Here is a 26,375-nt window from a genome sequence, read left to right on the forward strand (position 1 = left end):
CCACTAGGCTATCTGCCGCCCCAGTTAATCCAGTGCAGAGTTAATACTGAAGGATTCCATTGTAAATCCACAGACTGTGGCTCCCCCTTGACTCACCCTTTTACCCCTTTCCCTCTGTCCCTTCATCCCTCCTCCCCTTCATGGGTGACACACAAACACAATGTCCCTGAGCAGTGTTTCTCAGCTTTAGAACTTCCCATGAAAAGCAGAATTAAGAGGAGGAAGAGTAAAATAACTTATATGACTAAAACTAAAGGGACAATCTACCGATAGTCTTCAAACAGTACTTTAATCTCACAGAATTAGTACTTTTGATGGTTCAGAGATTGTATGCCAGATTTGCCTGAGACTTTTTGTTCTGAGATGTGTCTAGAAGAACCGGTAAGTCAGAAATGTGTGTTTGTGCTGGAACAGAACACACATTCCTTAGGAAAGGCCAGAGAGCACAGCAAAAAAACAACTCAGAGAGACCACATGTAACTCTCCCTCTCACTGTTACTGTGTGGGACTGATCCTAGTCCCTGAACACTGGGCAACCGCTCTGACCGGATTTGAAGCGTTTGTGGTTGTAGGGCGGAGAGAGAGTGGTTGTCTTAATCATGTCCTAACTCACCCCAGTCTTAGTCACTTCTCCTTGGGAACTCAGTCAACAACATTCTTCAGTTCTCTCAAACAAACTCTTAGACCGAACAAAAGTCTTCCCATACACACAACGAAGCTCAGCTGAATGTCAGCTGTCATAGATGTGTCTTTAAAACATGTACATTCTACCAGTGTGCAGCTGCATGCACTGAGCTCTCTCCTGCTATGTTTCTTCAAGCTCTTTCCCTTCCTGGTATGCAATTATTACAGATGATTACATTGTTACAATTATTACATCCTATTTTGTACATTGGGAAAACAGACAATACAGGAACACCAGTCATTTTTTAAATCATATCAGCAGTTTATTGGAATCCTTTTCAATGGGAATCACCATGGTAACACTTAGAAGACAAACTAACAGAGAGAATGTTAAAGCAACAAATCTGACACGTTTACAATAACAGTCATGCCCAAAGTTAGTCATTCAAATGCCTACCTACATACTGTAGGCCTACAGCAATATTACCCAGCATCCAAGTTTATGTTCTAGATTATTCATATTTACATTTCTGCCTGTCTAGGATTTCTGACTCTGTTTTAATGCAACACACAGACTCTTTTAAAGCTCGATAGAGACAGATAGGATTGTTGGTCAAATTCGATCCACACACAGTTCATTGAGAAGACTAGCTATATACTTGACTGTGTGTTTGGCTCCTGAAGCATGGGGCCCATGGGCTATAGTTCAGGTACTCAGTCTGATGGGTTAGCCAACTCTGTAAAGTCACACATTTAAAAACAACTCAGAAAACACCCATTAGATTTCATAGTGATCATCTAAATATGGTCATTTATACCAGCTAGCAACTGGTCTGGATACAGTCACAACAGCCGCCCTGAGTCAAAATAACATACATCATCTCAAGGATGAAATAACACTCTCAAAAAGGAAAAACAAAACAACAACATATAAAACATTGTTTTGCATGAAAATCGCTTCAATGTCCAATCACTAATAGGCTACTGAAATAATCATCAAATCAAATCATTGCTCTCTGAAATGACAAAAACATATTTATTCAACAAGTGAAGCATTCAAAGTAATTTCATCTCATGTTATCAATGCATTCTCATGTGTCTGTGTCTCTAAGTTTGTGTGTCTGTGTCTCTGTCTGTGTCTCTGTGTGTCTCTAAGTCTCGGTGTCTCTAAGTGTCTGTGTGTGTCTGTGTCTTTGTGAGTGTCTGTGTCTCTGTGTGTGTCTGTGTCTCTGTGTGTGTCTGTGTGTGTCTGTGTCTCTGTGTGTGTCTGTGTGTGTCTGTGTTTCTGTGTGTGTTTGTGTGTGTCTGTCTACTGTATGCATGTTTCTTTGTCTAATTATCTGTCAACATGTACGGTGCAGTTCAGAGGGAGTTCACAGGGAGTCCACAGAAGGCAGGTCAGAGGTGAACAGCTCCTTGTATAGAGGAGGGAAGACAGAGTGGACGGTGAGCGGGTAGCGCTGGCTGAACCAGTGCAGCTTCTCCACATGAAGACTGCACAGAGACCGCAACACTGACACCTTCTGGTAGAGCTGGGGACATCACACACACAGCTTGTCAATGACAGTTCTACACACTGTCCAGTGATGTCATGGAGGGTAAACACCAGTGGTGGAAAAAGTACTCAATTGTCATACTTCAGTAAAAGTAAAGATACCTTAACAGAAAATGACTCAAGTAAAAGTTAAAGTCACCCAGTAAAATACTACTTGAGTAAAAGTCCAAAAGTATTTGGTTAAAAATATACTTAAGTATCAAAAGTAAATGGAATTGCTCAAATGTTCTTAAGTATCAAAAGTAAAAGAATATACCATTTCAATGTCCTTATATTAAGCAAACCAGATGGCACCATAAAAAAAACATTTACAGCTAGCCAGGGGCACACTCCAACACTCAGACATCATTTACAGCTAGCCAGGGGCACACTCCAACACTCAGACATCATTTACAGCTAGCCAGGGGCACACTCCAACACTCAGACATCATTTACAGCTAGCCAGGGGCACACTCCAACACTCAGACATCATTTACAGCTAGCCAGGGGCACACTCCAACACTCAGACATCATTTACAGCTAGCCAGGGGCACACTCCAACACTCAGACATCATTTACAGCTAGCCAGGGGCACACTCCAACACTCAGACATCATTTACAGCTAGCCAGGGGCACACTCCAACACTCAGACATAATTTACAAATGTAGCATTTGTGTTTAGGGAGTCCGCCAGATCAAAGGCAATAGGGATGACCAGGGATGTTCTCTTGATAAGTGTGTGAATTGGAACATTTTCCTGTCAAAATGTAACGAGTACTTTTGGATATCAGGGAAAATGTATGGAGTAAAAAGTGCATTAACATTATTTTCTTTAGGAATGTAGTGAAGTAAAAGTAAAAGTTGACAAAAAATGTAATATAGTAAAGTAAAGTACAGATACCCCAAAAACTACCTAAGTTGTACTTTAAAGTATTTTTACTTAAGTACTTTACACCACTGGTAACGCTCTCCACTCACTACTCCGTCAAACTTGAATGCGTGAGTGTGTGTCTGTGAGTGTGTATGTGCAAGTGCCTGTGTGTGTGTGCCTGTGTGTGTGCATGTATGTGTAAGTGACTATGTGTGTTACCTTGTGCTGAAGGCTCTCCTGGTTGTCTCTGCGTAGCATGTGGCTGAGGCATACCTCCAAGTCTCTTCTCATTCTATGTACTCTGCCTCTATCCTCAAGACAGGGGCGATCTACACACACACAAACAAAAATACACACAAAAAAAAGATTAAAAGAGATAAAATAGATAATTTTACACCATTAATCAGCTTATTATGTTCTATGACTTTACAGATCTATGACTATACGGATCTATGACTATACGGATCTATGACTTTACGGATCTGTGACTTTACGGATCTGTGACTTTACGGATCTGTGACTTTACGGATCTGTGACTTTACGGATCTGTGACTTTACGGATCTGTGACTTTACGGATCTATGACTTTACGGATCTGTGACTTTACGGATCTGTGACTTTACGGATCTGTGACTTTACGGATCTGTGACTTTACGGATCTGTGACTTTACGGATCTATAACTTTACGGATCTGTGACTTTACGGATCTGTGACTTTACGGATCTGTGACTTTACGGATCTGTGACTTTACGGATCTATGACTTTACGGATCTGTGACTTTACGGATCTGTGACTTTACGGATCTGTGACTTTACGGATCTGTGACTTTGCTGATCTATAACTTTATTGTACTAAGATTATCTGCAGTATCATTTTACAGAATGTGTGTGCATTTGTGTGTCTTACCGGGGTTAATGAGCACCAGTGAGCTGAAGAGAGCCATCTGCTGCTCAGTCAGTCTCAGGGCACACACACTGTGAGCGAAGTCAAACACCGCCACCATCAGATCACCACAGCCTGGAACAACACAGTTAGCAGAGTTAGCATCACTAAGAATAGGAACCAATTGGCAAAGTTCATCTGAGATTGAGTCCTCTGTAATTATTGGGACAGTGAAGGATTTTTTTATATTTTGGCTCTATACTCCAAAAGTTTGTATTTGAAGTTAAAGTTCAGAAGGTTAGACACACAAATATCATACAGCCTCCACATTAACGTAGAAGTGTTAGCAAACATATTCTATTCTTTACAATAAAAGAGACTCCAAAATGACACAAAGCATTATTTACCATTCATTTCTATTGGGCACAAAATAATCTGAAACACAACCAAAACAAACAAACACAAGCAAATGCATCCAATAAATGTTTTGAGTCACAAGCTTGATGTAATCATTGTGTGCTATGAATATGGGACCAAATACTTAACTTTTTAGTATTTTAATACACATATAAGTGAATTCGTCCCAATCATTTTGGTCCCCTAAAATGGGCGTGCTATGTACCCTCAAATTAAAGAGGACAGTCTGCACTTTAACCTCAGTCATTGTTTGATTTCAAATCCAAACTTTTGGAGCATAGAGCCATAAGAATAAAAAATACTTTACTGTCCCAATAATTATGGAGGGCAGTGTAGCATCCATTCAACAGCTAAGACTAGGAACCAATGGACTAACCCAGAGACTTGAAAAGTTCAGTGCTGCCAAACTTCCCATCGAAGAAGACGGTGCTGTTCTCTGTGTTAAAACACCTGCTCATTCTAACCAGAACCACCTCCATCGATCCTGAGAGAGAGAGATGGAGAGATGGAGAAAGGGAGAGAGAGAGAGGGGAGGGAATATTTAATAATGGCAATGTGCACTTCTTACAGGAAAACTTTTCTTGAGAGAGGACAGTGTAGTAAGTAGTGATTGACAGGTGGATTCGGCTCACCAGTCTTGAGCAGGGTGATCTGGTCGTTCTGTCCAAGCCCACGGAACCCTGGGATGCGTTTGGCAAACTCCACCACGTACTGTACCGCTTCAGTCAGCCTCACGGCACAGTACTGCCACATCTCATCTACTGACTGGAGACAGGGAGGGAGGGAGGGAGGGAGGGAGGGAGGGAGGGAGGGAGGGAGGGAGGGAGGGAGGGAGGGAGGGAGGGAGGGAGGGAGGGAGGGAGGGAGGGAGGGAGGGAGGGAGGGAGGGAGGGAGGGAGGGAGGGAGGGAGGAGACAAGAGAAAAAGAGAGGTGTGAGGGGAGAGAGAATTCCAAAAAGAGGTGAAAAGGACAAGAGAGAAACAAGATGTCTTCACATCTGGGGCGGCAGATAGCCTAGTGGTTAGCGTTGTACTAGTAACTGAAAGGTTGCAAGATCAAGTCCCCGAGCTGACTAGGTAAAAATCTGTTCCTAGGCCGTCATTGAAAATGAGAATTTGTTCTTAACTGACTAGTTAAATAAAGGTCAAATAAAAAATAAAATGAAAAACTTGATTTCAGGGGTCAGACTTCTTTTAACTTATTAATGAAACTGTTATTTATTACTGATGACTGACTGATGATTTATAAGAGACCAGTGATGTGTTGGTACAGTACCTTGCTCTGGTAGGCATGGATCTCCTCTCTGCTGAACAACTTCCATCTCAGAGCCTGTAGTTCCTCTAGTCTGAACTGACTGGTGTCCCTATGGGACCGCACGATACTGTCACACAGCTCCTCTATGTGTAGCAGGGAGGGGGAGGGGGGGTAAGGGCAGTAAGGGTCTTCTGGGTCATACGATCTAATTCCCATCCCTATCGTCTGGTCAGGAGACGGCTGACGGGAGTCGAACCCTGAAGAAGACGGAGGGAGAAGGAGGAAGGGGTAATAGATATTAAACAGTGCTGGTCTGATTATGTGTTTCGAGTGTGTGTACAGTATGTATCCACTGCCTTACCTCTTTCATCTGAGTGCCCACTACCAGGAGACACACAGGAGCCCTGGTAGGCCAGACCTGGAGCCTGGGACTCGCCTGGGGAGCACACCAGGTAGGGGAGCACATCGGTCGGGCAGGGTGGCAGCTCTGGCTCTCCAGGGAAGGAGTAGGCCGGAGCCGGGGCCTGGAGCAGGTGGGGTGTCCGGAAACGGCATGCCTTGCTGGCGTAGGGCAGGGCGGGCTGGGCCTCTGCCTGGAGATGCTGCTGCTGCTGCTGCTGACGGTGTCTCTCCACCTCGGCACGCAGAGACTCCCGCTGACGTTTCGACATCCGACCAAACTTCACCGCTGAGGAAACAAAAACAGTTTGTGGTGGAGATGAGTTGAATTACCCTCATATAAAGTTAAATAAAATGTATATTTTTTAAGTAAAGTTATTTAAAAATGTGTATTTATTCAACCTTTACTTTACCAGGAGACATCTTTTTTTTATGTGTGTGCGTGTCTCACCATCCCGGCTCATGCCCTGGGTCACACACTTCTGCAGTCGGCAGCTCTGGCAGCGGTTGCGGCTGGCTCTGTCTATAGGACAGTTACTCTGTCTGGAACAGGAGTAGGACACGGACGGCAGCTGGCTACGCCGGAAAAAACCCTGAGGGGGAGAGAGGACCATTGACATAACCAATGAAACCCCTGGAAATAAGTCATCTGACCACACGGTTTGTTATGTCTGCTTGGTCAGAGAGAAATCAGGTGTGTAGTGCTGCAGTCTCACCTTGCAGCCCTCGCAGGTGATGACTCCATAGTGAACTCCTGATGATTTATCACCACAGATCTTACAGGGAATCACCTCAATCTGAGCTACACACACAATAACACACAAATTACAGTTCACATACATTACAGTTAACAGTAACACAATACAGTTAACACACACACATTACAGTTAACACACACACATTACAGTTAACACACACACATTACAGTTAACACACACACATTACAGTTCACAGTAACACAAACACCTGTGGACTACATTGGCCAGAAGAGCCAATGTAGCCAATGTCCAAACCCAGATCTTTCAGAACTACAGTGTGAGCCCATTCAGAACTGTCTATCAAGGAGACTTAGGGAGACTTGGGGAGACTTAGGGGAGGCTTAGGGGAGACTTGGGGAGACTTAGGGGAGACTTAGGGAGACTTAGGGAAGACTTAGGGGGACTTAGGGGGACTTTGGGAGACTTAGGGAGACTTAGGGAGACTTAGGGAAGACTTAGGGAAGACTTAGGGAGACTTAGGGAAGACTTAGGGGGACTTAGGGGGACTTTGGGAGACTTAGGGAGACTTAGGGAAGACTTAGGGAAGACTTAGGGAATACTTAGGGAAGACTTAGGGAGACTTAGGGAGACTTAGAGGGACTTAGGGAGACTTAGGGAGACTTAGGGAGACTTAGGGGAGAAGAGAAAGTGAAATATAGATGATGGTAAAGAGAATTGAGGGCAGGAAGGGGAAAGAGAAACCTAGACTGCAGAGAGGTAACATTAACACAAAATCAGACTGAGAAAGTTGGTTGACCACACAAATATGGAGTGGAAAAGGGGTTTTTGGTCTGTGTACGTGACACCTGATTACGTGACACCTGCGTTGTGTGTGTTCAGGTATGTCAGTATATCTATCCCACTGAGGTTTGACCATTCCCCCAACAAATCAACAACACTTCACATGAACACACACAAACACACACAAACACACAGCTTTGCTACAATAATACGGGCTTGTTAAAAAGAGACAGTTTGCTTGGTTGTCATCAAACGTTGCAATCAGAGTGAAAGAATGAACATTCTGTTTTCCTCTCATTAGCCTCTCATTAGCATTTCTTACATTGTTAAAAATGAACCGAATGACATCAAATACACAGCGACAGACAGAAGAGACAACAGTAGAGGGGGAATATTTGCGAATGGAGAGAGGAGGAGGAGGTGAAGGTGTCAACCTCAGTCTTTTCAAGTGGTTAACTGGCTTCTCTTTTGCTCTGACTATCCTTCTTTCATCTCACCTCTCGCTCTCTCCATCCCTCTCTCTCTATCTGTCTCATAAAGGATAGTGCTGCCAGTAATAGAGTCTTTCATCTAGGTTGACACTGCCAGGAATGTCCACCAACCCCCCCCCCCCTCTTCCTCCCCCATCCCCCTCCTCATCATTCAACAAATCATACATTATTACATTCAGAACATATGAAAATAAATACGCTATTCTGTCGTGATTTTAGAGTTCGGGAAGAGTGTTTGTCTTTCTTTGTGTTGTGTGTGTAAGTTAGTTTGTCAAGCGGTGAGACAATCCCTTGTGTTTACAGTACAGCAATTAATTGTGTGAAATGTGTGTGTCTCCCAGAGGCCGTAAGAGAGGGCAGTCTGCGGTGAAACTGAGAAACCCCCTGCACATCTGATATAATACACACTATACTGCACATCTGATATAATACACACTATACTGCACATCTGATAGAATACACACTATACTGCACATCTGATATAATACACACTATACTGCACATCTGATAGAAAACACACTATACTGCACATCTGATATAATACACACTAAACTGCACATATGATAGAATACACACTATACTGCACATCTGATAGAATACACACTATACTGCACATCTGATAGAATACACACTATACTGCACATCTGAAAAGAGTAACAAACTATAACCCTAAAGACTGCATGCATGGTATTGTCTATATGCAGTAAAACAACTGAGCAACCATGAAAAAACTGACTAATTGTGTGAGAATGTTAATGGGAAAGTGGATAGACAGAATGGATGGGTGGGTAGATGAAACAAGTAGAGTGACTGCCTGCAAAACTGTATAGAGAGAGAGCTAAAGAGAGAGAGAGCAAGAGAGAGAGAGCAAGAGAGAGAGAGAGTGTCAGTGGTCTCTGTTTTTTTCTCTCTCAGTTCTGATTCTCAACCTCAAACAACAGGAAACCAACCTGACCCACAACCTTTCACCGTTGACGCACATACACACATGTATGTTTCTATCTTTTCCATTCATTTGGGATTGAGGACCAGTATGTACTGCAGGGCTGTATGAGGATCAGCAATACCATAGACAACATATGGTGTGGGATGTGGACTCATCTCCACATTAGATCATTGATGATTGAAAACACTTAGGAATAATTTGCAACTGCCACAGCAAACTGTGTTTCCATCTCGGTCCCTATCTCTCAAACTCACCCTCTATCTCTCTATTCTCTTTCTTCATCTTATTCTGAAGCCACATTGCTGATATTGGTCGATTTCCTCTATGTGTCCTTTATTCTCATATCTGTCCACCTACAGACCACAGGCCTCTAGATAAATCTCTCTCTCAAATATATCTATAGATCTCCATCACCTAGACCAGTCAGTGATCTTCTATGATGTGCACAGCAGCCCTATCTTTAACTGTTACAGGCATCTCTCCCCCAGGCAGCCCTACCCATCTAGTTAAGATCAACAGCTAACCTGGCTAACAGCTAACCTGGCTAACTGCTAACCTGGCTCCAACTTCATCAGAGCCGTCATTTACCCAGCCTTCTTCACATCTGTTGATAGCACCAGTGGTGGTATTGCTGGAGCGGATGAGGAGCGATGGCAGCTAGCTAATATAACATGACCTCTTACACTTCTGTCTCCTCTGACTAGTCACCATGGCAGTGTCTGCTACGGCACTATGGGCCTGGGACATCCTACACACTAACAAACAGCAGCTCGTCAAGGGATGGCAGGTGGATCCATGTTACTGTTCTCAACCTTTACTTGACTTTTCAATCTCCCCTCAGTGTAGTAAATTATGATATGGTCTCGACAGTTACTTACATGAGTTCTCAGTCCCCCCTCATCCCATCTCTGATCTCTTTATCCGAACCAGCTATAGGCCAGATACAGAAAAGAGAGGGAATTACTGATCTAAATTGAGAAAGAAAAGCGGGAGAGAGAGATAATAGAAGATGAAAGTAACAGTGAGTGAGAGAGAAGTGACTGGTAAGGAGAGAGGGAAAGTGGGGATAGCAAGAATACTAGAAAGATAAATGTTATGCAACACTAGTCCACAGATACACATATAATCTCTATTCCCCTCCCTCATCATCTTCTCTCTCTGTCAATGAGCATCAGAAATCACCTAGGCTACAACTGGATTGCATTAGCCGCCCCGACATACAAGTCCTTTGGAGTATGTCTAGATGGTGCACTGTCCTTCTCTCAGCACATATCAAAGCTGCAGGCTAAAGTTAAATCTAGACTTGGTTTCCTCTATCGTAATTGCTCCTCTTTCCCCCCAGCTGCCAAACTAACCCTGATTCAGAGGACCATCCTACCCATGCTAGATTACAGAGACATAATTTATAGATCTGCAGGTAAGGGTGCTCTTGAACGGCTAGATGTTCTTTACCATTTGGCCATCAGATTTCCCACCAATGCTCCTTATAGGACACATCACTGCACTCTATACTCCTCTGTAAACTGGTCATCTCTGTATACCCGTCGCAAGACCCGCTGGTTGATGCTTATTTATAAAACCTTCTTAGGCCTCACTCCCCCCTATCTGAGATATATACTGCAGTCCTCATCCTCCTCATACAACACCCGTTCTGTCAGTCATATTCTGTTAAAGGTCCCCAAAGCACACACATCCCTGGGTCGCTCCTCTTTTCAGTTCGCTGCAGCTAGCGACTGGAACGAGCTACAACAAACACTCAAATTGGACAGTTTTATCTCAATCTCTTCATTCAAAGACTCAGTCATGGACACTCTTACTGACAGTTGTGGCTGCTTTGCATGATGTATTGTTGTCTCTACCTTCTTGCCCTGTGTGCTGCTGTCTGGGCCCAATAACGTTTGTACTATGTTTTTTTTATTTAATGTATTTATTTCACCTTTATTTAACCAGGTAGGCTAGTTGAGAACACCTTTATTTAACCAGGTAGGCTAGTTGAGAACACCTTTATTTAACCAGGTAGGCTAGTTGAGAACACCTTTATTTAACCAGGTAGGCTAGTTGAGAACACCTTTATTTAACCAGGTAGGCTAGTTGAGAACACCTTTATTTAACCAGGTAGGCTAGTTGAGAACACCTTTATTTAACCAGGTAGGCTAGTTGAGAACACCTTTATTTAACCAGGTAGGCTAGTTGAGAACACCTTTATTTAACCAGGTAGGCTAGTTGAGAACACCTTTATTTAACCAGGTAGGCTAGTTGAGAACACCTTTATTTAACCAGGTAGGCTAGTTGAGAACACCTTTATTTAACCAGGTAGGCTAGTTGAGAACACCTTTATTTAACCAGGTAGGCTAGTTGAGAACACCTTTATTTAACCAGGTAGGCTAGTTGAGAACACCTTTATTTAACCAGGTAGGCTAGTTGAGAACAAGTTCTCATTTGCAACTGCGACCTGGCCAAGATAAAGCATAGCAGTGTGAACAGACAACACAGAGTTACACATGGAGTAAACAATAAACAAGTCAATAAAATAAATAAAAAATCTATATACATTGTGTGCAAAAGGCATGAGGAGGTAGGCAATAAATAGGCCATAGGAGTGAATAATTACAATTTAGCAGATTAACACTGGAGTGATAAATGATCAGATGGTCATGTGCAGGTAGAGATATTGGTGTGCAAAAGAGCAGAAAGGTAAATAAAATAAAAACAGTATGGGGATGAGGTAGGTAAATTGGGTGGGCTATATACCGATGGACTATGTACAGCTGCAGCGATCGGTTAGCTGCTCAGACAGCTGATGTTTAAAGTTGGTGAGGGAGATAAAAGTCTCCAACTTCAGGTATTTTGTGTTTGTTTTGTGCTGCTATCATGTTGTTGTCATGTGTTGCTGCCTTAGGTCTCTCTTTATGTAGTGTTGTGTTGTCTCTTGTTGTGATGTGTGTTTTGTCCTATATTTATTTATTATTTTTAATCCCAGCCTCCATCCCTGTAGGAGGCCTTTTGTCGTTTGGTAGGCCATCATTGTAAATAAGAATTTGTTCTTAACTGACTTGCCTTAAATAAAGGTTAAATAAAAAATCAATAAATTCATAACCCTTGACTTATTCCACATTTGGTTGTGTTACAACCTAAATTCAAAATGGATTAAATATAATTTATTTTCACACAGACACACAATATCCCATATTGACAACGTGAAAATATGTTTTTAGAAATTCTAGCAATTTTTGGGGAAATGCAATACAGAAATATCTTCTAGTTGAAGTCGGAAGTTTACATACACCTTAGCCAAATACATTTAAACTCAGTTTTTCAAACTTCATGACATTTAATCTCAATAAAAATTCCCTGTCTTAGGTCAGTTAGGATCAGACAATTTTTTCTGAGGTCTTGGCTGATTTCTTTTGATTTTCCCACGATGTCAAGCAGAGGCACTGAGTTTGAAGGTAGGCCTTGAAATACATCCACAGGTACACCTCCAATTGACTCAAATGATGTCAATTAGCCGATCAGAAGCTTCTAAAGCCCTGACATCATTTTCTGGACTTTTACAAGCTGTTTAAAGGCACAGTCAATTTAGCGTATGTAAACTTCTGACCCACAGGAATTATTATTATACAGTGAATTATAAGTGAAATAATCTGTCTGTAAACAATTGTTGGAAAAATTACTTGTGTCATGCACAAAGTAGATGTCCTCACGGACTTGGCAAAACTATAGTTCATTAACAAGAAATTTGTGGAGCGGTTGAAAAACTAGTTTTAATGACTGCAGCCTAAGTGTATGTAAACTTCCGACTTCAACTGTAAGTATTCACACCCATGAGTCAATACTTGGAAAACCTTCCTGGTCTTTGTGGTGGAATCTGTATTTGAAATTCACTGCTCGGCTGAGGGACCTTACAGATAATTATATGTGTGGGGTACAGAGATGAGGTAGTTACTCAAAAAACATGTTAAACACTATTATTGTACACAGAGTGAGACCATGCAACTTATTATGTGACTTGTTAAGCAAATTTGTACTCATTAACTTATTTAGGCTTGCCATAACAAATGGGTTGTATACTTGACTTAAGACATTTCAGACTTTCATTTGTAATTCATTTGTAAAAATGTCAAAAAACACAATTACACTTTGACTTTATGGGGTATTGTATGTAGGACAGTGACAAAACATCTTACTTGAATCCATTTTGAATTTAGGCTGTAACACAACAACATGTGGTGTGAATACTTTCTGAAGGCCCTGTATTATACATAAAGAGAGTCAAATCAAATACAGTGAGGTTGTGATGGTTTCCACGACTACGTTCATTGAGCTAATGCAGAAGGGCAGTAGAAAGCCACTTTCTAGGGCTTTTTATATAAAATGTCCATTGGCCTTCACAAGGGGTTGAATATCTCTGAGCAGCGAGTGCAATTCAGCACCTTTCCATTGTCTTTGTATAAAGTCCCCTGTCAGCATTCTGCATTTTGCTCTGTAAACGGACGAAAAACCTCAACTTTCCTCCACCGGAAACACCCTGCTAAATTACACCCGCCAACATACAGATGCATGACAAAGAGAACACGGGGCATACGGTTATCCTTAGAGAGTAAGAGATTTACTTGAGATAACATTGGAACATTATGTGAATACTTTGAAATAAAATCTCAAATCTAATCGATGTCACACTGACATGTTTCAACCAAAAATAACTTGCGTTTTTCTGTCAAAAAATGTTGGTCTAGATAACAATTACTTGATATGATATAATTTTTATTCATATAAATATGAATAGATTTCTTATTACTGATAAGCAGTATTTGGACAAATATGACTATAAAAATATTCCAAAGGGAATCAGAAATGTTTGTTAAATATGATCAAAGAATAAAATAGCTATAAATGTAAATGTATTTAGGGTGATTATTGATGCTTAATGTTACTTACTTCTTGGTAGATTTCAACAATTTGCTATAAATTTATAAATTCCACATTTAATATGAAACATTACAAAATATAGAAGCAAATATCATAATTAGAATGAAATGACTTTAAATGAAACATCTGAGACTAAGAAATATATACTGTAAATGTCAAATACGTATCCATCACACTTAACCTTAATATAAAGCTCTTAATACTTTACAATTAAAACATTGTGCTATAACATATGTATAATACTAATATAACAGAATTAGTAAAGGAATCTCTGGAATTTAAGACATTTAATTCAATGTATATTTTGAAGTTTCTTGTGCAGTTTGAGACCCATTTAATGCAAGGTATTTGTTATTGGTAGGTTATTGAGCGGTGATAGCTGATGGGGGGACAGTATGCCTCAAAATGGAAGTTGTGCATCACCCAGATGGGTGCTATATTGAAAGTGGATGTGGAAGGTATACAATTGAAAGCGCTTTGAGAGATAGTGTAAAACAACATTTTTATGCAAGATAATCCTAGATAAATAACACTGTTTTTTTACAGTATTGGCATGATAATTCTCTACGTGACAAGCTTGAAGACTTTATCTTAAAAGAAATTATACGCATCACACTGAATTTGTTTTGAGTGGAGCCTCTGAATAGTTATTTTGGAAAGTGTCATTTGTGAGTAATTCCATGCTGTCTGGTCAGAAGAACTGTGGCTCTCGTAAGTAAAAAAAAACGGAAATCTTCACAATCAATAACAAAGGCAGCATACGTATTTCAACATGAGCATTTTAGAAAGGCTGTTTTGAACCCCAGACTGATTCCAAGGGGAACAATAATGAGTTGTGAGGTAAACCAAGTAATGTTGATGGGTGTGTGACCGTGTGACCGTGTGACTGTTCTCTTTCATTTGTCATGTTTGGGGGTGAATGTGTTACTTCAGATTTTGGTATCAACTCTTTGAAGTAAAGAGAGGTGCTTTGGAAGTGTGTATGTGTGTGCAGCTGTCTGTACGCCCAAAAGCGTAAGGAAAGTCTTTTGAAGTAAGAGAACATCAATCTGAACAGGAATCCCCCAGAAGCATCAGCAGACTCTGTTTGTGAATGGAGAACGCCGCCTGAACCAAGCCTATATGGCTATGGTGGTGGGCCACTCTCAGAGAAAAATGAAAGATTCGAAATGCAGAAATGTTCACTGTTGTATTTAAGTAATGTCATCATTGTAAAACAGTCTACAGTTGTGTTAATTATTCTAACAGGGTTTTGGAGCAAAGGTGAAGCCTCTCCTTCTTTGACATTAAAATTGGAACCCAGTGTGTGTAATATTAGAAATGACATCTGCAGCATGTTACATTCAGTGACAAACACACAGGAGATATATACTGAGTGTACAAAACATTCAGAACACCTTCCTAATATTGAGTTGCACCCCCTTTGCCCTCAGAACAGCCTCAATTCGTCGGGGCATGGACTCTACATGCATTCCACAGGGATGCTGGCCCATATCGACTCCAATGCTACCCAAAGTTGTGCCAAGGTGTCTGGATGTCCTTTGGGTGGTGGATCATTCTTGATACACACGGGAAACTGTGATGCAGTTCTTGACACAAACCGGTGCGCCAGGCACCTATTACCATACTCCGTTCAAAGGCAAGTCAATATTTTAACTTGCCCATTCGCCCTCTGAATGGCACACACACAATCCATGTCTTAGGGCTTAAAACTCCTTATTTAACCTGTCTCTTCCCCTCAATCTACACTGATAGACTTGGATTTAACAAGTGACATAAGGGTTGGTAGCTTTCACCTGGTAATGTTTTGTACACTCAGTGTATATCACACTACCACATACACACACTGAGGCACCAACCACAGAGGGACAGCTGTGCTACGGTGTGTGTGTGTGTGTGTGTGTGTGTGTGTGTGTGTGTGTGTGTGTGTGTGTGTGTGTGTGTGTGTGTGTGTGTGTGTGTGTCTACACAGTCCCTATGGCGCCATATGGATGCGTAAATAGAAACTGGTGCAGAGGATGCTCTGAGAGGACCATCTCACAACGCAGTACGGTCTCATGCCAAACTCACTATCCCTCTCTCCCCGTCTGCCTACACAGTCCCTGTTCCTCTCTCTTGTGTCACATCACAGACTGTGTGAGTGGTAGTTCTCTTGTGTCACATCACAGACTGTGTGAGTGGTAGTTCTCGTGTGTCACATCACAGACTGTGTGAGTGGTAGTTCTCGTGTGTTACATCACAGACTGTGTGAGTGGTAGTTCTCGTGTGTTACATCACAGACTGTGTGAGTGGTAGTTCTCGTGTGTTACATCACAGACTGTGTGAGTGGTAGTTCTCGTGTGTCACATTACAGACTGTGTGAGTGGTAGTTCTCGTGTGTCACATCACAGACTGTGTGAGTGGTAGTTCTCGTGTGTTACATCACAGACTGTGTGAGTGGTAGTTCTCGTGTGTTACATCACAGACTGTGTGAGTGGTAGTTCTCGTGTGTTACATCACAGACTGTGTGAGTGGTAGTTCTCGTGTGTCACATTACAGACTGTGTGAGTGGTAGTTCTCGTGTGTCACATCACAGACTGTGTGAGTGGTAGTTCTCGTGTGTTACATCACAGACTGTGTGAGTGGTAGTTCTCGTGTGTTACATCACAGACTGTGTGAGTGGTAGTTCTCGTGTGTCACATCACAGACTGTGTGAGTGGTAGTTCTCGTGTGTCACATCACAGACTGTGTGAGTGGTAGTTCTCGTGTGTCACATTACAGACTGTGTGAGTGGTAGTTCTCGTGTGTCACATCACAGACTGTGTGAGTGGTAGTTCTCGTGTGTTACATCACAGACTGTGTGAGTGGTAGTTCTCGTGTGTCACATCACAGACTGTGTGAGTGGTAGTTCTCGTGTGTCACATCACAGACTGTGTGAGTGGTAGTTCTCGTGTGTTACATCACAGACTGTGTGAGTGGTAGTTCTCGTGTGTCACATCACAGACTGTGTGAGTGGTAGTTCTCGTGTGTCACATCACAGACTGTGTGAGTGGTAGTTCTCGTGTGTTACATCACAGACTGTGTGAGTGGTAGTTCTCGTGTGTCACATCACAGACTGTGTGAGTGGTAGTTCTCGTGTGTCACATTACAGACTGTGTGAGTGGTAGTTCTCGTGTGTCACATTACCGACTGTGTGAGTGGTAGTTCTCGTGTGTCACATTACAGACTGTGTGAGTGGTAGTTCTCGTGTGTTACATCACAGACTGTGTGAGTGGTAGTTCTCGTGTGTCACATCACAGACTGTGTGAGTGGTAGTTCTCGTGTGTTACATCACAGACTGTGTGAGTGGTAGTTCTCGTGTGTCACATCACAGACTGTGTGAGTGGTAGTTCTCGTGTGTCACATCACAGACTGTGTGAGTGGTAGTTCTCGTGTGTCACATCACAGACTGTGTGAGTGGTAGTTCTCGTGTGTTACATCACAGACTGTGTGAGTGGTAGTTCTCGTGTGTTACATCACAGACTGTGTGAGTGGTAGTTCTCGTGTGTCACATCACAGACTGTGTGAGTGGTAGTTCTCGTGTGTTACATCACAGACTGTGTGAGTGGTAGTTCTCGTGTGTCACATCACAGACTGTGTTAGTGGTAGTTCTCGTGTGTTACATCACAGACTGTGTGAGTGGTAGTTCTCGTGTGTCACATCACAGACTGTGTGAGTGGTAGTTCTCGTGTGTTACATCACAGACTGTGTGAGTGGTAGTTCTCGTGTGTTACATCACAGACTGTGTGAGTGGTAGTTCTCGTGTGTCACATCACAGACTGTGTGAGTGGTAGTTCTCGTGTGTTACATCACAGACTGTGTGAGTGGTAGTTCTCGTGTGTCACATCACAGACTGTGTGAGTGGTAGTTCTCGTGTGTCACATCACAGACTGTGTGAGTGGTAGTTCTCGTGTGTTACATCACAGACTGTGTGAGTGGTAGTTCTCGTGTGTCACATCACAGACTGTGTGACTGGTAGTTCTCGTGTGTTACATCACAGACTGTGTGAGTGGTAGTTCTCGTGTGTCACATCACAGACTGTGTGAGTGGTAGTTCTCGTGTGTCACATCACAGACTGTGTGAGTGGTAGTTCTCGTGTGTTACATCACAGACTGTGTGAGTGGTAGTTCTCGTGTGTCACATCACAGACTGTGTGACTGGTAGTTCTCGTGTGTCACATCACAGACTGTGTGACTGGTAGTTCTCGTGTGTCACATCACAGACTGTGTGACTGGTAGTTCTCGTGTGTTACATCACAGACTGTGTGAGTGGTAGTTCTCGTGTGTCACATCACAGACTGTGTGAGTGGTAGTTCTCGTGTGTCACATCACAGACTGTGTGAGTGGTAGTTCTCGTGTGTCACATCACAGACTGTGTGAGTGGTAGTTCTCGTGTGTTACATCACAGACTGTGTGAGTGGTAGATCTCGTGTGTTACATCACAGACTGTGTGAGTGGTAGTTCTCGTGTGTTACATCACAGACTGTGTGAGTGGTAGATCTCGTGTGTTACATCACAGACTGTGTGAGTGGTTGTTCTCGTGTGTTACATCACAGACTGTGTGACTGGTAGTTCTCGTGTGTTACATCACAGACTGTGTGACTGGTAGTGAGAGAACATGGTAATGTGTTGCTGTAATATAAGTCTTTGAAACATAAGCAGGTAAAATACTTAGTCATATCAGGACAGTATCCATGACCACAGTAATGACACATAAATGTCCTCGTGCCGACTTACTAACCAATGAGAGGCTTCAAAGATCCCTCATTTGGTTTCAAAACAACCTAAACAAGTAGTCATAGTTAACCATTTACATATTTAGACAAAAACGATCAAATATTTTGAAGACTGATTAGGCCCAACTTCCACCTTGACATTGTATAACTACATCACTTGTGTATTTTTACAATAAGTGATAATGCTGTGCAAGATGTTTTGAAATATATACATTATTATCAAGAGTATTCTCAAAGTAAATGGTTACATTATATCACGTCTACAGCCCTGTAGAATCAGACTAAACGGTTCTATTCGGACTCCATTATGCTTCTAGAAGAACTAGAAACCAACTAGAACCAAAAATAAGCAGACACTTGGGGGGGCAGGTAGCCTAGCGGTTATGAGTTGGGGGGGCAGGTAGCCTAGCGGTTATGAGTTGGGGGGGCAGGTAGCCTAGCGGTTATGAGTTGGGTTCTTAAGCGCTTGTTCAAATCCCCAAGCCCCTGAACCCCCTGAAAAATCTGTCCCTTGAGCAAGACACTTAACCCTGATTGCTCCTGTAAGTGGCTCTGGATAAGAGCTTCTGCTAAATGACTCACATGTCAAATGTAAACTTGAAGAGCAGCTACAGAGTCAAGTTGTTGGAGGTTTTGGAAAGAAACAGGTCCAGGATCTGGTGAGGCTGTTGGACATGCCAACAGGCTGAAACACAGTGCACTATAATCATTCTGGAAAATCTATTTACATGATCATGTTTTGAGTTTAGAAATGAATATGACTGTGAGCGGATACATTGCTGTTGCTGTACTTGAAGAGATGGAGGAATACGGAAGGAGAATGGGGGACGAAAAAAAGCCAAACAAACATACTTCAAATGTAGGCTACAGTACAGTATACACTCTCTCTCACACACACACACAGAGAAATGGTACTGTACAGAGTAACACACATTAAATCAAGGCCATCACTCCTACCTCGCATCATCTTCACTCCACTTCTCAGTCTTCTTGTCCCACTTTCACAAACTCTATTTCTCTCTCTCTTTCTTGTTGTCACCCTCACCCTCAATTCACAATCACTGTCAAATTGTCACTGTCACTGTCTTGATCTCTCTCTCTCTGTCTGTCCTTTCTCTTGCCGAGTGACTATCTTAGTGCGCCTACAGCATGGTTAGGCCTCAGAGTCTCCGCTAGTCACTCTCTCTCTCTCTCTCCTCTCTTCTCTCTCTGTCTGTCCTTTCTCTTGCTGAGTGACTATCTTAGTGCGCCTACAGCATGGTTAGGCCTCAGAGTCTCCGCTAGTCACTGTCTTGATCTCTCTCTCTCTCTCTCTCTCTCTCTCTCCTCTCTTCTCTCTCTGTCTGTCCTTTCTCTTGCTGAGTGACTATCTTAGTGCGCCTACAGCATGGTTAGGCCTCAGAGTCTCCGCTAGTCACTGCTCAAACGCTCTGTCAGTCACACAGTGCGTGTGAAAGACAGAGGGCCTCTCCCCTTTCGCTCTCTCTCTTTTCATACAGTACTTTTTGTCCCATTCTTTGTTGTGCGTAACCCCCTCACCTGGTCACCCTCAAAGCCTTAACCACTCTCTGTACCCACCAGTCTATCTCCCTCAAATATACATTGAAACACAAAAAAGTTTTATTGGCAAGAAAGGACATATCCTGTACTTCTCTAACACGTCAAGAGGATTGGACTGTAGCCACAGCACAGAGTGACAGCCTAACTAGCCAATTGAGTATGGACTGACATCTGAAACAGCCAATAATGAGAGAGCTTTCTGATGATACACATCCCATCATCGGTCTGATTATTATTCAAAGTGTAAACTAGTATCATGAAAACCGACCAGACATTTTTCAATGTTCTCCCTACACTCAAAACTAACAGGTGTGTTGTAGTCAGGAGCAGAAACAGCCCAGAAACACCACCACATGTGAAGGAGATGCTATCTGATACCATCTGCATCCAGATGCCAGAATACCAATATAGAGTTTATCTCCAAACCTAAATCCAGCAAACAGGAGAATACTGTCTACACAAAGTACCACAGGTGCATAACAGAGCTATAATGTTGATGTTGGCACCACGGAGAAACCTGTGTGTGTGTGTGTGTGTGTGTGTGTGTGTGTGTGTGTGTGTGTGTGTGTGTGTGTGTGTGTGTGTGTGTGTGTGTGTGTGTGTGTGTGTGTGTGTGTGTGTGTGTGTGTGTGTGTGTTTCAGCACAGGTGCAAATGTGTGCAAATACTAGCGATCCTGGCATAACCACACTGCATGCTCATATATCTAGCACACACATAACACATGGGCATGAACAGACAGGCATATTGACACATAACCAAACACAAACACAAACACTTACTCAAATGAGTCTTCTTGGACACAGTGTCTCCTGTAGTAAAGAAAAGACAAGTTAAATCCTGTTTAAACACAAGACATACTTCCTCTCTCACATCTTAGTTCAATGCTCTACTGTAGCTTCAGCCCCATGTCCCTCATCATCCCAACTGGGCTCATTTCAGTCTCTCTGACAGAGGAGGACTGAGTCTATGTTTCTCTGGCAATAACAATAGGGCTCCCGAGAGGCGCAGCCGTTTTTGGCACTGCATCTCAGTGCTTGAGGAGTCACTACAGACACCCTGGTTCGATTCCAGGCAGTATCACAACCGGCCGTGATTAGAAGTCCCATAGGGCGGCGCACAATTGGCCCACCATCGTCCGGGCTTGGCTGGTGCAGGCCGTCATTGTAAATAATAGTTTGTTCTTAACTGACTTGCCTAGTTAAATAAAGGTTACATTTCAAATGTAAAAATAACAGAGGAGGACTGAGTCTATGTCTCTCTGACACAACAGAGGACTGAGTCTATGGACTGAGTCTATGTCTCTCTGACACAACAGAGGAGGACTGAGTCTATGGACTGAGTCTATGTCTCTCTGACACAACAGAGGAGGACTGAGTCTATGGACTGAGTCTATGTCTCTCTGACACAACAGAGGAGGACTGAGTCTATGGACTGAGTCTATGTCTCTCTGACACAACAGAGGAGGACTGAGTCTATGTCTCTCTGACACAACAGAGATGGACTGAGTCTATGTCTCTCTGACACAACAGAGGACTGAGTCTATGTCTCTCTGACACAACAGAGGACTGAGTCTGTGTCTCTCTGACACAACAGAGGACTGAGTCTATGTCTCTCTGACACAACAGAGGACTGAGTGTGTGTCTCTCTGACACAACAGAGGACTGAGTCTATGTCTCTCTGACACAACAGAGGACTGAGTCTGTGTCTCTCTGACACAACAGAGGACTGAGTCTATGTCTCTCTGACACAACAGAGGACTGAGTCTGTGTCTCTCTGACACAACAGAGGACTGAGTCTATGTCTCTCTGACACAACAGAGGACTGAGTCTGTGTCTCTCTGACACAACAGAGGACTGAGTCTATGTCTCTCTGACACAACAGAGGACTGAGTGTGTGTCTCTCTGACACAACAGAGGACTGAGTCTATGCCAGGATGATGCTGAGCCTCTGTACACAGGGCCTGATGTGTTTATAGTGTCTGTTGTATGAAATGAATTGGTGTGGAAGAGCCTTGAGAAAGAGACCGTTGGGAGAGTAGGAGCTGACACAAGCAGAGTGTGGATGAAGTTTGAACACTCTCTCAGGCACACGCAGACACACTCACACATGTATACACACACACCTTGGTGAGTAAGAGACAGACACAGTTATAGTGGAGGAAGGTGGGAGTCTAGCTTTCTGACCACAATTGTGAGAAAGTTCATATTAGACTGGGTGTGTGTATGTGTGTGTGTGGGTTGTTTCCAAGCTGAGGTGTGTATTTTTAGTGTGTGTGCGTGTGTGTTGAGAGAGGGCAGGGGAGATAAGCATCACTGGGTGGAGGCAGACAGAGGCAGAGGTAGCCTGGGTCTTTGTGTCTGGGGTAGAGAAGGTCTGCTGTGGCTGTCACTGCTTCCCTCTGTTTCCCCTCCTCATCAAATCATGTTTGCTTCATAAGCAGAACACAGAGGTCTGGTGAGAGCAGAGCACTTGACACACACACAGAAAACATACACACCTAGACTAAGAAAACGCATAGACACACACACACACTGCCGTTTGCGATTGTACGCAAAAAGAAAGGATTTGAGTCGCTTTTCAACCTTCAGTGGACTAAGAACGTCAGCCATGCTGTCGGATCATGAGTCAATTTCATGTGATTCCAAACTAAACTAAATCCTAAACCTAAGTGCTAATGATCTGATTCCAGTGAGAACTGCAGTGACACCTGACCCATGCCACTGAGTATCAGCCCAAACCACAGTGCGGGGACTAAGAGGCCATGTTACACAAGACCAACATGAAGGCAATGGAAACCGCTATCTTCTTCCAACTCCTCAATGTGCTCTACTTTTCAAAAAGACTGGTCTGTCAGCATCAATACCAACCCACCCCATCTTATCTCTCTCTATCGCTCTCTTTCTCTCCTTATCTGTCTATCTGCCTTGCTCTCTCAATCGAATCAAACAGCAGCATTCAGTCTTTTTCAATCAATGCTTTATCTGACAATGGAAGTCTTGCTAAGATTTAGGCGGCGCTATTTAATCAAAAGCGGTTTCCAAGGGTTTCTCTTCTCCCTGTCTCTCTATCCTCCTCTGTATGGAGATATAGCAGCTGCAGGCTGGAGAGTGACAGAAGAACACACACAGAGATAACCGCTGCATGTTACACACATACTGTGATGTAATAAGGGAGCGACTGCTGGTGCATTTACGTGTGTGTGTGAGTGCGTGTTTGTGTGTGTGTGTTTGTATGTACACAGTATAGAAGAGAGTAGCTCTCTGGTGCATAACTGTATAGCTATCATGATGTCCTGTCAATGATTAATGGAGAGAGTAATATGCAGTGTCACGGCACCGTGAGAAAGGGTTTTAATGTGTTCTAAAGCCAGATAAGTATCTAGAGGACAACTGCGGCATCATTGCAGGATATTTGTATCAGTGCACCCTCTCAGCCAGACCTGGTTCAATTTAGGGAATAAAGATGAAAATATCAATCTGAGTCTGTAGCCTATATTTAGCTGAGGTGTCCATCTCACTCCATGGAGAGCCCAGTGTCTGCTGGTTCTTGTTATTGAATTTCAATTTGTGTCCAATTAAGACGGGGGCGGCAGGGTAGCCTAGTGGTTAGAGCGTTGGACTAGTAACCGGAAGGTTGCAAGTTCAAACCCCTGAGCTGACAAGGTACAAATCTGTCGTTCTGCCCCTGAACAGGCAGTTAACCCACTGTTCCTAGGCCGTCATTGAAAATAAGAATTTGTTCTTAACTGATCTTGCCTAGTTAAAAAATAACAATTCAAAAAAGACCTAGAGTAGACAACCAGGTAAGGGGAGCTTCTAACTAATCACTGACCTTCATTGATTAATCAAGTACAAGGGAGGAGTTCAAACCCACAGACACTCGGCCCACCATAGAATGAGTTTGACACCTGTGGTTTAGGCCTGTTGGATGATGTCATTTAATGAATGACGTATGGAGTACGTGTGATAGAGACTGAAGGAATCTAAGTTGTAAGCCATGGTTTGATTTTAGACTGTGTAGTACTGGGAAATTCAGCAGGCCCACACAGCTAAGAGCTAATCCCTGGTTTTATAGAGGATTACTGCCATGTTTACCCTCAAGGAGAGTTACACCATCAGCTGGACAGCAGAAGAGAGGTGAGTTAATGAGAGTGGGGGAGGGAGGAGGAGGTAGAGAGGGAGGGGAGGAGAGTAAATGGGGTAAGAAGAAAAAGAGAGAGGGATAGGGAAGATGGGAGGAGGGAGAGTGAATGAGAAAGAACTTGGAGGGAGGGAGCCTTGGTGATCTGACAAAGACAGAGTGAGGGGGGTAAGAGAGAGAGAACGAGACAACTAATGTGTAAGAGAGAGACATAGTGACGGGGATAGATAAGAGACAAAAAGAGAGAAGGAGCTAAAGATGGAGAGAAACGTGAGGAGAAAGGGGAGAGATAAGCATTAGAATGAGGCTCTCTTAAAGGAGGGGACAGGGTGATGGGGGAGGAGAGGGAGAAGGGGACAGGGTGATGGGGGAGGAGAGGGAAAAGGGGACAGGGTGATGGGGGAGGAGAAGGGGACAGGGTGATGGGGGAGGAGAGGGAGAAGGGGACAGGGTGATGGGGGAGGAGAGGGAAAAGGGGACAGGGTGATGGGGGAGGAGAGGGAGAAGGGGACAGGGTGATGGGGGAGGAGAGGGAGAAGGGGACAGGGTGATGGGGGAGGAGAGGAGAGGGAGAGGGAAAGGGGACAGGGTGATGGGGAGGAGAGGGAGAAGGGGACAGTGACTGAATACCAACACTCATACAGCACTTCTGTAATCCCTAGGTGTGCTCCCACTACACAATAGTCAATGCTATAGACTGGCAAACAGGTGTGTCTGTGTGCATACATGTGCATCCACGCACAGCACACACACACACACACACACACACACACACACACACAGAGTATATTGCAATGTGCACACATACATTCACCTTTAAATGTGCATTAATTTATCATGCAACTCTGTGACCTTTTCATTTCACCCAATCCACAATGTATAGTTAAAACAATAATAGTTCCATCTGCAAATAATTTACATTTGTGAAGTGTAAATGACTGAATAGAACCCTACACATGAATACACTAGGCCTAGCCTATCAGTAATCAAGATAATATATCTCACCTCTTTTGATTGGTTCTTCTGTAGTGATGTGTTCGGGTGATTCGGGCTCCTCATATTCCATAACTCCCCCCGTCAAAACAAACTGCGTGTGCTTGCACCTGGCTCTGACACACACTACGCCACTTCACACTCCTGGGACAAGCGTGTCTACACACCCCTTTTTATTGTATATTCTACCGCGCGTTTTTCTGTGCACTTAGTATGCAATGCACCATAAATAACTTCAAAAACTTTGGATCTTTAATTCTAAATATATAGAACTACCTGCTGCTCTAGAGGCAGGGACGGCGCATGCGCTTTAAGACATGCACTACCATCTCTGTTTGAGTCAGTACGCTCATTTACTCGGACAACGTCTTTGTCATTTTCTGTTGTCCCTCTCTCTCCATATTCCGTATTGTCTTCACGTGAGGATAATATCAGCCAACTTCATTTTTGCAACGAACTTCCTTGTACAAGCAGTTCAGGCTACTCCGGTTTCAACCCGCTTGCTCTTTGCGCCCTGGCTGTCGGCCCGAGCTCGCGCTCAGAGGTTATGTCACCAGGACTTATGTAATAACTCACGGCCGTTTGTTTGTTGCAGCGGGTCCGTCTTTATTCTGTAGTTCCCGGTTTAAACATAGCCCAACCAACGCATTTGCCTAAATACATATGAGGGCAGGCAATCAAAACCCAAAACGTTTAGGCCTATAGGCTAGGCCTATATGTTTGTCTGGAGGGTTTTTTCAGTAGCTTGATATATGATACGGCCTATGGAAATATAAGAAAATGTGTCATTATAGACTAATTATCAAACGTGTTGTGTTTTATTTGATTGTATTCCTCTTCGGTTTTAATTACGGTCATTAATAGAAGCCCATGTAGTCTCCAGCAGTGTGAATTGGAAAGGGTTACCAAGGTTGGTTTACCCGTTACATAATCTACAACGCACTGAATTATCCGGTGTAAACAAAGTACTGTATTTAACCACGACAGTTACTTAACCTGCTTGTTGTTGATGGTTCTAACTCAGGTCATATCAGATTTAAGCAATTTAATATTTTGGGGGGGGCTATAAATAGCTACAATA

At 43.2% G+C, this 26,375-nt stretch overlaps 1 protein-coding gene across 2 annotated transcripts; it reads right to left on the reverse strand.

Moving 5' to 3' along the window:
• Window positions 1-922: 922 nt before the first annotated feature.
• On the reverse strand, window positions 923-25,822 carry LOC109880889 (nuclear receptor ROR-gamma). 2 transcript variants are annotated; one of them, XM_031787477.1, is made up of 11 exons: window positions 25,307-25,822; window positions 20,941-20,970; window positions 6,698-6,783; window positions 6,433-6,574; window positions 5,944-6,270; window positions 5,604-5,839; window positions 4,960-5,092; window positions 4,704-4,811; window positions 3,935-4,045; window positions 3,249-3,358; window positions 923-2,156 (listed from the first exon to the last, which is right to left on the reverse strand). In XM_031787477.1, exons 1-11 carry the CDS (start codon window positions 25,365-25,367, stop codon window positions 1,998-2,000), a joined length of 1,503 nt encoding a protein of 500 aa, XP_031643337.1. In that variant the 5' UTR covers window positions 25,368-25,822; the 3' UTR covers window positions 923-1,997. The 2 variants fall into 2 exon arrangements, with proteins under 2 accessions (XP_031643337.1, XP_031643338.1); XM_031787478.1 differs by lacking the exons at window positions 20,941-20,970; window positions 25,307-25,822 and adding an exon at window positions 19,557-20,114.
• Window positions 25,823-26,375: the final 553 nt, after the last annotated feature.

The sequence above is a fragment of the Oncorhynchus kisutch genome, linkage group LG13 (assembly GCF_002021735.2).
Source record: "Oncorhynchus kisutch isolate 150728-3 linkage group LG13, Okis_V2, whole genome shotgun sequence".
Lineage (NCBI taxonomy): Eukaryota > Metazoa > Chordata > Actinopteri > Salmoniformes > Salmonidae > Oncorhynchus > Oncorhynchus kisutch.